Source organism: Tubulanus polymorphus, chromosome 1 (assembly GCF_964204645.1).
Source record: "Tubulanus polymorphus chromosome 1, tnTubPoly1.2, whole genome shotgun sequence".
In the NCBI taxonomy this organism is placed as follows: Eukaryota; Metazoa; Nemertea; class Palaeonemertea; order Tubulaniformes; family Tubulanidae; genus Tubulanus; species Tubulanus polymorphus.
Window position 1 is genome coordinate 5490744 of NC_134025.1, and position 11576 is coordinate 5502319.

Sequence of the window (11576 nt, forward strand, 5' to 3'; positions counted from 1 at the left end):
ACTATATTTTACCAGTATTTTGCCCAATTTTTAGGAGAAATGCATATGGATTTAATTCATTGTTCCATCAGGAAAGGTATTTCCTAGAACTAGACCGATGGAAATCCGAACCAATGGATTTATACTGATAAAATATGTACAAGCGCCCGAAAGGAAAACCAAATTAAACCGCCTCAAAATAAACATCGCTCAAATAAGAAATTTACGAAGATGCAAGTTTAATATATTTCATATAGAAACCAAAGTATTTAATCGTTTTATATTAAAGAATAGAGTAAGTGTTCGATACAGAGTTTTGTCTAATTTGATTGTAACACAAAGAAGAGGTTCCACTTTTTTTCCGATGATATATAAATGCAGAAGTATATGGGATTTTGCCGTAAGAAAATCGTATCTCTTCGTCTCTCTCTCTGATCAACGAGAAATACCGAACCTGTAGGATAACGATTAAATTTAAGTTGTAATAGTTTTCCGATAATCTCGTATTCGAAGTGAATTAAATAGTGTTATATACCTGTGTATGAAAACTGATAGTGGTTCGGTATTTCTATTTAGCAGCTGGCATTTTCCCTTCGTATACAAAAACCGTTCGAATACATTTACCATTCGACTAATACAAAAACTAATATTTTCAATCATAATAATAATACGTATTATTATCATCATTAAAATCATCATTATATTTAATTTAGTAAATATTTATATTAATCAATTAATTACGAATCTGGTGATTTCTTTTACGTGTAGCTTAACTATATGTATGTACAACCTTTGGAAATATTCGACTAGAGGTCCCTACAGACAGATGACCGGGCGCAGGGCGGGAATTTCTACGGCCATTACGTGGCCATTTTCTCCTACATAGAGAACTAGATCTTGTAGTAAAGAAGCTAAAAGGTTTGGTTCTACAATTTGTACAAAATAAGTTACAAGCAAAATAAATGTCTCTGATTTATATGTATATATAGATATATTCGACTCCGGGTCTTCTGACTCTCTGTACATATTTGATATATTTATATATATATAATGAATGAATGAATGTATATATAGGAACAATATACATACCAATGAAAAGGTACGGGCTCATTTTCGGTCTGAGCTCCACACACACGCACACGTAAACTAAGATCCACATTAATACTCCATTTGGTTTAAATATTCGAACTAAAGTTTTTTAATCGTTAATGTTATAAACTTGCTGTAACAGCGGACGAGTGAGGTACGTGGTAACCTTTATAATAGTCTGTCATGCTAACTTGGTTGTGGTCTTTGACACCGCCTCCGTGGTGGACCGGAGTAAGTTGGTTATAGTTCCCGTAACTTGCTTGCAAAGATTCGTACATTTTTAGATCCATTTTGCTTTCGGCGGATGACATGAGATTTGTGATGGAGAACGGATGGTTGAATTGATTCAGTTGTCCGTGATGGTGGGGATGATGCGGATGACCCATGAGGCCCGATGTGTCATGAGTGAGGGATCTCAGGTCCGGATGGTGATGTTGGAGTTGTTGGGGCTGCTGCTGCTGTTGCTGCTGCTGTTGCTGTTGTTGATGTTGTTGTTGATTCACCGACGGCTGATGATGGTCCATTCGGTCCATTCGATCCATTCGGTCCATTCGGTCCATGGGATGATTTTGATGATGAAGATGATGATGGTGAGGAGGTGTTGTGTTGTGATCATGGTTATTGTTCAACGGTTCTGGCTTGACCCCTGAGATACTTTGCGGCGAAGTAACGGATTCACACGGACTGAGCGGAGGCGACGAACACGATTTGCTTCCATTCAACGATTTGTCTGAATTTTCCGAATTCTCATCACGTTGTGTCTGCCTCAGCACCTCTTTTTTCGGACATTTGAAGCGCTTTTGTCGGCGAAGATAGCAACCGTTTTCGAACATATTTCCCGAGTCCGGATGCAAGGTCCAATAACTACCTTTTCCGGGTCGATCGGGTGTACGGGGTACTTTTACGAAACAGTCATTGAACGACAAACTATGCCTGATTGAGTTTTGCCAGCGTTGTTGATTCTGACGGTAAAACGGAAACAGGTCCATGATGAACTGATAGATTTCGCTAAGCGTGCACATTTTATTCGGAGACTGTTGAATAGCCATGGTAATCAACGAAATATACGAATACGGCGGTTTTGCGTGAGTGTAACTTCGACGATACGTTTTCTCTCGGGCTCGGTTGATGGCTTGGGCGCGATTATAGTCCATAATTGCCGGTGACATAGCACCGTTCATCGTGTTCATAGTTCCCATCGAAGCCATGCCGTTCATGCTACCCATAGTGTTCATATTGTTCATGCTGTTCATATTACCTGACATGGACATACCCATACCACTCATTCCAACTCCGCTTGCGCCCATGCTTCCCATACTCATAGGCTGTGGCGAATAACTCATATTGCCCATAGACATACTTCCCATGCTGCCCATGGTGCCCATAGCGTTCATCGTGGGCGATATACTCATAGAATAGCCACTGCTACACGAGGCATCGTACGGTGACTTGGTAGACAACATCTTGCTAACTCTGACCAAGTCCTGGCTGTATGAAGTGACGTTAGTATCTGTACTCACTTTTAGGTTGATCGCTCGCTGGAATTTGTGTACTCTACCAAGTGTTGAAGTAAACTATGCCTGTGGAAGGTTGACCCAAGGTAAATACTTCAATACCAACACTGTCAAACCACGCCTTGTGTCGTTAATACATGCAAATGTTTTATCGTCGCATTATCAATGGCTTTGATTGGACAGAATCGTCGCCGCCCTTTTGTTAAGTTCTTCTATTCTGGTGTGTAAGCGGCTTTGCTATTGGCTTGACAAGGCGACATGGAATGGTTGACAGCGCGCGGCGGTATCGCCGGCGTAGCTGATGTGAGTGGGCATCGTATAAGTGTTTTTCTGGCAAGTTTAGTCAAAGTTTCCCTGAAAAAAAAACCTGATGATAAACGCTGAAAATATTTTCGAGATAATCTCTTTTCCAAATTTACGGAGTTTTTGCAAGAATTCAATATCTAAGACGCAAAATCATTCCATATAGTAGAATCGTTTTCTGACGGTTCCCATTCTAAACGTATAAGCCATACGTTTTATGCTCGGGCACGTACGCGGGGCTTCTAGTTGCTAAGACATGATACTCCCTTTTTTAAATCGAATAAAGCCTTCGTAGGCGCTTGAATGGAATCAAATCGGCCCACAAAGAACTAAATCTGTGAAGCGTTCAAAGCAATATAACACACCAACAAATAACTATATTTCCGCCGTTGGCTCGTTTTTTATCCCAGTGGTTTAGAAGAGCACACCTGCTTGAAAAAAGACGATTCTCACTGGTTATCGTGTATGCTCTTCATTACAGAATGTGTTGACTGAGGTGTAGTAATGTAAAGGGTAAAGCACAAATATCCGTGCGTATAGAATTGTAATAAAATTCGTCAGTTTTCATGGTTCGGACAATACGGTTTGTTTGTTAAGAGGTTCTTTGCCGGTATGCTTGCCTAATTTGTCGTGTCGAAGAGATGAAGATAATGTCAACAAGTTAGTATATAAACAGTTTATCGTCAACACGTTAATGAAAGCTGAACTCATAATTCAATTCTAAGGAGAGATCACGGGGAGATTGGAACTCCGAGAGAGTTCCAGCACGCGGTTATGAGGAATATCATCCGGTGCGGAGGACTGGTGGGCGACGCAATCAATGTCGTTAAATCCGGTGCCGTTGAAAAGACTCCAACAGTGCGAGTGGTCGGGGGTCGGCGGTGCGAAAAGATTTTCGAGATCTCAGTGAAAATAAACGACTATGGCCGGCGTTCATATTCAGCAACAATTTCAAAGTAATTGTGAATGGGTAATTTAACCGCGTCTAGACATCTTGTTGTTTTATATTCAATTTTACTTATTCAGAATTGTGAAGGTATGGCACCACATCACTGTCTCCATTTTTAAGAGAACACGAGGTAGAAAATTGTCTTTGAATCAAATCAATATTTTCCTGATAATGCTATTTGATACGTATGTGGTCTAAACTCACTGATCTAATGGTCCACGGACACGGGCCGGTTTCATATTCAACGACTTGCACAGAACGTTCAATTAACCTCGATAACAGAAGGCTTATAATGAAATGTAGCTCCATAAGTTGCCTGTAAAACAGGACCCAGAACGGATTCTTACGTGTTTTTTCACTTTTACTCGGCTTCATTGAAGTAAATCTCAAATTACCTCCTTTGGTGATTTTGAAAGTAGTTTCTTACGGTCAACTACGCTGAAGCTAGAATTTGAAGCCGACGAGAATGCGCATATTATTGTAAATTCGCGGCGTGCAAATTAGCTTAATTCTTTTACTGCGACTTCGCGGCTATAAATAAAAGGCGATTGACCATTGCTGAACAATTATGTCCCTCCACTGGCCATATAATCATATCAACACCTGGTCCGACACCTTTCTTTAATTCAACCTGTAAATGTGTGTGGCCGTATATTATTATTATGATCTTTATGACCAAATTGTATATACGCCAGTTACCTGTCCTTACGAGTCATTGTTCCCTTTATCAGGTGTTGTTTGGAATTCATAATGGCTGACAATAGAGATTTATATTAGTGGGAGGAACGGTGTTTGTGTTTCAATTTTCCCACCGATTTTTCGTGTTGTTTCGGCAATTATTGCGATTTAAGTTGTCGTCTACCTCCAAATAGTGGACGCTCTTCTTGCATATGGCGGCCACTCAATCTCGCGCCAGCAGGTCGCAAGGACCCAGGATCGTCAGAGGCAAATCTTCAAGCACTGCGACAGATGACTGATACCAAGAACTGAACGACCCCAATCACGGCTAAAACGATCAAACACTTGAAGTTAGCCCACAGATGGGAGAATTGGCCGCTGTTCTCTCCGAATAACCCAAATCAAGAATTAATGTTCAATTTATTATCGGTAATTTCACCCCGAAATGGCCAGATATTTGACTTCATTCTAATTTTGTTGTAAACTTGGATTCTTCTTGGATTCTTCTAAGGATGTTTGGTTGTCGATTGGATGAGGATATGTCGTATCGGCCTATCACCGATTGTTAAGAGACACACCACACAAAAATATAAGAAAGTAAAACGTTTTGCTTTTTTCGAGTTTACTCTAAACTTGGCTTCTAGTCAAGGACGAATTTCATTACTACAAACGATTTTACTTCAAAATATTTCGTGGATACCACTGAGGCGTTTGGATACGTGTGTCTTTGATTTTTGGTGCTGGCACAAAGACACCCCGTAGGTATTGTTTTCATAGAAAAGCTAAGCTTTCAATGCGTCGCGTATAATAGTAAAAGATGAACAACGCGCATTCTAATGTCTGAGCGCATCAGACCTCGTGACTATAAAGTGCCATTAATTGAAGGCTTTGTCGTCGCTAATTGATTGATTTGAGGATTTTACGGAGCTTTTCTAAACACGGGATGATTTTGAACTGTTGCCACCATCCGCCTATCCATTACAAACGACACTTCTCAATCAGAATGTTTGATTTCGTTCACACTTCTGGCATGAAAGGCTTTTTTACGGTGACAGCGAACCCACTATTTTAGTGACGTCGTGTTGCGTCAACATCACGTATCTCGTGGTGCTTGACAACGAAAACAATTTGTCCGAGAATTTTGGGAGATTTAATCAGATTTTACGAACTGCAGTCGATATCATTTTGCATAAATGAAGATCTCTTAGGCGTTAAGCATTGTAAAACAACAATCTCAATGGCAAGCAAACGAATGATTGAGCTACTTAATCCAAACTAGGGATGTTCACTTCCCTGGCGCAACCGTGAAGTGAAGACTTACTTATAATACCAATTTTTATCGCAAAAAGTATGAAGGTATCAATACAACTTGTAATGGTGCATTTTTAGAAATATTTGAATGACTCGGGTGTCTTAAACCGGATGAAACATTTTTAGTTCGCAGTTCCTTGGCAAATATCTGCGTGTCTTTTCCGTACTCATTTAATTTGTCGCACATATACAATCGTCCTTAAGCAGCCCAAAGACGTTGCAGAGGTCAATTCATAAATTTTTTCAAATCGAAAATAAGATGTTATTCTCAATTCTTGAAATTCTTATTCCCATAAGCAATACGCGAATCTTGGGACAGCATTGTGACATATGTCTATCGGTCGTTTCTACAGCGATGTACTTTCATACGGATATTTTGACATGTTTCTATATTGATTATACCTTATTATACCTTATCAATCATCAAGAATATTTCATTTATACTGAATGCTGATTCATCGACTCTAAAACGAAACCTGAATTAAGTACATACAATGACAGAAAAAACCCTGGTTGGTGTAAACAACCGGGGAGGCTGGCTGTGACTGTTAGCGGTAAAATCCCCTCAGTAAAAATGATAAGTTAATTAATTCAATTTATTCTGAAAATGTATTGTATTCTAAGAATTTATTTAAGACTTAAGTGCAACAAATGAGTCCATTGCACAATTCCAATATATTGCAGTATTATTGCAAAAACATTTGGGAAATATCTTGCTTTGAAATGTTCTCGAAAAATTGCCAAGTGGGGATTTTTGGGATTTGTAGATTAACCTACTTTGACTTTGGGGAATTCAACCCAGAGGATTTTCACCTAGATTCTAGGATGAACGGCGTATATCACTGTTCAATTGTCGGAATAAAACATCATGCACTGTTTGCGATAAGTTGTTACACGGTAAATATTTTTCCAATGGATCAGTGGATAAAACATATTTGACCAGGTCTTGATCATATTTACTCGATTTTTGACACCGCCATGTTCGCGATGGTTTTACACGGCTCGTATCAACATAAAATACAACATCGTTGACAATAGAAATACCATATCCGATGGGCACTATTAGAGGCGATAAAGCGGATTTTCTACACTTAATGTCTGGATTAAAAAATTGCATTTCAGAAAAATTTAGATTGATCCCCACAATATCCACAGCTGCGCCTTTCAGTCACTGCCGATTAACAGGCGCGCAAATCGCGACAATAACAATGATCGCGCAGATTCCACCGAAAGGTGGCCATGGTAATTAACCATATTAATACCGATAATAACTTCAGCCGCATTCTTTGGATTTCTTTAGCTCGACTGAAGAACACCTCCACCGGCAAACAAACGTTAGAAACCTTCAGAAATTCCTGGCCATTATCCGACAAGAATAGACCGGAAAGTTTAGACTCCTTAATTCAGAAAAGGATCCCAATGCTCGATCCTCGAAACATTTTGTAGGAGGCTATATTGTAGTTTAGGAACAAGACTTGGTATTCCTACCCCACAGTTTGAGAACAGATTTTTGTAAGCGATGAAGTGGCCTCGAGGGTACTCAACGCAGCATGAAATGAACAACAAGATGGTTCGACTTTTGATAGATTTTATACGTGCGATTTCCCGTGACAATGCTTCACAACACTCTCACTTAAGATAATGAAAGTCGATTGTGCACCCTTACTTACTCTATCTGAAAATTGGCTCGGTCGGCTGCCTATGTTATCCATACATATAGTTCTAACGAAAAGAGTGTATTTATTCAACAAAATGCCGGCATTCTTATTTTAGACTGGCCCAAAACTGGAAATTCATCCATACTCACTGAATTCTCATGAGTGATCTGGCTCAACCCAATGACGTTATCATCGATCGCTATAAACTATAAACGACAAATCCATTCTCTAATCTACGAAATGGTAGAAAAAATAACTGATACATAACTAATAATGTGATCGGGTTGAATTTGTATTATTTTGTAGCCGTTTCAATGAATCTTCATAGCAGCTTACAAAACGACTGTATGACATTACAACGTACACGAATACGGGCGACGATAGAATACAATATTGTCATTACAAACCAAAGTATCACTGGTCGAATATTATTCTAGGTTTATCTTATGATCATTTTCGAATGTTTTCTCTCCACCTTTTCATTGTCTTATAAGATACTCGCGTGTTTAACCGCTGGTTCGTGTAGACCGCGTGAACTTCACGATCCATCGCAGGCGCGCATGTGTTACGAGTAAAGGTCGATAACCGCAGTGGAAAAATGCTGTTTTCCACAAATTCATTCTTAAAATAGTCTTACCTTTTTATCATCGACCATCTTATTGTATTAATCCTCACATATATAGTCTCGTTACATACGAATTCAAGTTCTTACATTCAACATTCAAAATGTCATTGTCAAACCGAGGAAAATACATTATATCTATTTCAAAGTAACATTAACTCTTTGCATGCAACTTTGTTAAATTTTCAGATCTCAGAATTCTCTGATTTGTTCTTAACTACTTTCAGTACATGATAATAAAGCAATTATGAGGGCTTTATACTAACAGGGACATAGTAAAACTATATATTTTCTGTTTCAGAACAACCTATTCTATCTAAAAATCTATACTTTTCAAAAATTTTGCTGTCTGGGGTAAGATGAGGGACCCCAGAAGGCCCCACCCAGGGTGTGGTTGTACTAAATAAGCCTGTTTTTTTTACAGTAATTAGCCAAGGAAAAAAAGAGATCAGAGAGAAACTGATTATAATTCTCCATTTTATCCAAGCTAGGGCCGTTGTTGATCACTGGGAAAAGTTTTGGGGTCCTTGGGTCATTATGATGGTCAATATCTCAAGGTCAACGAAAGGTCAAAAAATCAAATTTTAAAAAATTATTTTTTAATTTCAGTCAATATGTCTTCTCTAGTATCCTCTATTGCTGAGTATCCTCTCATGAGCTGAAATAAAGTATTCCTCGAGGTGTCTCCGAATATTAGGGGGTCTTTGTGACCCCCTAAATTCCCAGAGGGGTCACCCTAAATTCCCAGAGGGGTCAAAATGACAGAAAATCTACAAAAAGTCAGTGTAATTTGAATGACATACTTCACTGATGCGACTACGCCGGCCAAAAATAAACACTGATAAGAGTTAGAATGATACAGTGTATGTAGTGCTACTGTGAAAATCTATCTATGTCAGGTATGCGCCGTGTCTAAACGCTCTGTCATAGGCCTATGTGCTGTATACACAGCTGGTGCTTGTATGGATATAGGAACAGCTTCAGTGTGTTGCCAAGGCCTCCGCGTGATAACAGACATAACATGAAGTACAGAGCTCGATGTATATTCCATCTATAGGGCCATAGCAACACTACCCGTTATATGATGTAACGTCACGCACATTTCAAAGGTTTGACGACCGTTACTTCCGGTCACCCCCAGCATGCATAGAGTTAATTCTGGAGCAAAAATATCAGTTAGAACCGGGGGTTGGTGTGCGGGTTCTGTGTAGCCGGGGTTGATGGGCACCGACATTTCATATGAATTACAAAAACGTCGCGTCGTTTTGTACTGCGTAGACATATTGCTTCATTGATAAAAACTGTAAGCGGAACTTATCTTGAAGTTGGTCTGGTTTTTAAGAAATGCGTCCCCAGAGGTTCACTGTGACGGAGCTGTCTATGCTATTTATACTGACGAATGAATATATTTTCACACAGGGCCTCTCAAATAACTCGCCTTTTAACCTCGATATATCTGAGTTATAATGTATTGTCTCGTATTTCTCCCAGTATCATATTAAAAGGTGAACCACCTCAAACGTACAGTTACAGACAAATATTCCACCATCTAGTGAATATAGTTTCTATTTGGGCGCTGCAAAAGATGGAAATTATCGTACATAGTGGGTGATATTTTGACACATCTACGGTAGGTTCAGTTTTCATAAGTAAGGTCTTTTGACATCAGTTTTAGCTTCATTGTTTTCAAGCAGTTTCAAATTGCATTCAAAAAGCGCAATACTTATATGGGTAAATAAATCGTATTGTGCGCTAGTCGTTTCGTCAAATAAATGCAGATAAGAGCACGTGTGCTTTGCGACGGATGGGGTATCATTTAGAATAAGGCTAATTTTCACAGGAATCGGTTTTCACGTATAACGTTGACCCTGGTTAGTAGCATGATGGATGAGTACGCTTTATAGCATAGATCAGAACTCTTCCGAAAATATCCGTAAAAAATCTTCACGAATTCTGCCACTCGCATGCACCGTCCTCTTAGATCAGAAATCTAAGAAAAGAATCTCACGGAATTCTCCGGGAAATTCTGTAATGTCTAATATAACAAAAGTAGAAATTATATAATTGTATTATCTCTAAATTTCATTATTCAACCTATGGACGTATATTTTCACATTTCTTAGAACACTCCACTTGCAAATGCTGGCTTTAAGGTAAGATGCTTAAATGAACCGTACATAGCGCGACCGGGTGCGTTTGCCTCCCGAAATCGTGGAAATATCCCTTATTGCGAATATCATTGTTATATCCAATAGAATTGCCCTTTCCGGGTTTCTCTGCCCCCTCCCCCAAGAAATTAAAATGCTAGGTACTGATTGCTTTTCTGATCGTAAAAAACAACCGTAAGATATCTTCCACTTATAAGATCTCATCGTATACACACAATGAATTGTAATAAATTGTAGATCACATCGTGGTTCACAGTGATATCGATTGTTGCTTGGATTTGAAAGTAAACGGAATTTCTTTACTTATACAGTGTAGGTTATACGTACAAACCAAATTTAAGAACACGACTGTGGTATTTGTTTCGTATACTTTATTCGAACACGCATGTATTCTGATTTGCGTGAATCCCGAGAGATGGCGAAGTAGTTGGAGTTAGATAAAATGTTCGCATTATTTTATGGCGTTCATTTATGGCATGGTGTATGTGAATCTCAAGAGATGTCGAAGCTGTCGGATAACGGCGATCAGGCAAGTTAAAACAGTAGTCGTCCCTGGATCCGCCCCTGCGTTCTAAATTCCTGGATCACCGATTGGTGAAGCATAACTCCCCTGGCTGTTCAGCCGCTAATACTACGTGCATGTGAAATTATTGATTTTTTCCAGAAAAACCACGTGTTACGTTTACGGCAAACACCTAATTGGTGAAGCTTATTGCCGACCGGGTCTAAGGTACCTCCCAAAAAAGATGAATTTAAATGCATTCTTATCATATACCCACATCGATAGAATAGTTTGGACGGAAAAAATTGGGAATCCCTTAGATCCGCACCTGATATTTGATTATGGTTTTACTCGTAGGCCCTAATGAAAATTACACCACTACCATTATTCTCTCAATAAATGGGAGTATGAAAACTTCGAAAAAGAAAAGGCGAAATAAATTTATCTCTTTATATTTTGCCCTTTGGTACGTGTTATATCGTTACACCTAACAAGCAGATATAATTTCACGAGACTATAATAAGATCCAATAACATGTAATACAAAAATATTCTTATTTTTCTAGCGCTCTTTCGTAGAATTTACCTATCATCATTACAGAGCGTATTTTGCACGCTCGATCGATTTTAAGCGAACAAAAACTGAAACACATCTCAAATCAGACGACATGTCATTTAGTGCTGCTGTATATACTCGATTCGCGCGCTTCTCTCCTGACGGCTTGAAAATTTCGTTTTGCAAAGCGTGGCTAGCACACTTGATGGGACCTTTGTGGGGAAACATTCGCCCAGGGCGTGAATCGT

The 11576-nt window shown here is 39.1% G+C and overlaps 1 protein-coding gene across 1 annotated transcript; it reads right to left on the reverse strand.

Annotated features, from left to right (window-relative positions):
- Window positions 1-256: 256 nt before the first annotated feature.
- Window positions 257-2620, reverse strand: LOC141905781 (forkhead box protein A1-B-like). Its single transcript, XM_074794812.1, has 2 exons — window positions 515-2620; window positions 257-433 (listed from the first exon to the last, which is right to left on the reverse strand). The coding sequence occupies exon 1, from the start codon at window positions 2529-2531 to the stop codon at window positions 1191-1193; it is 1341 nt and encodes a 446-aa protein (XP_074650913.1). The 5' UTR covers window positions 2532-2620; the 3' UTR covers window positions 257-433; window positions 515-1190.
- Window positions 2621-11576: the final 8956 nt, after the last annotated feature.

Bases quoted from the DNA above. Each gene is read 5' to 3' on its own strand.
- LOC141905781 (XM_074794812.1), bottom strand. From the start codon at position 2,531: ATGTTGTCTACCAAGTCACCGTACGATGCCTCGTGTAGCAGTGGCTAT.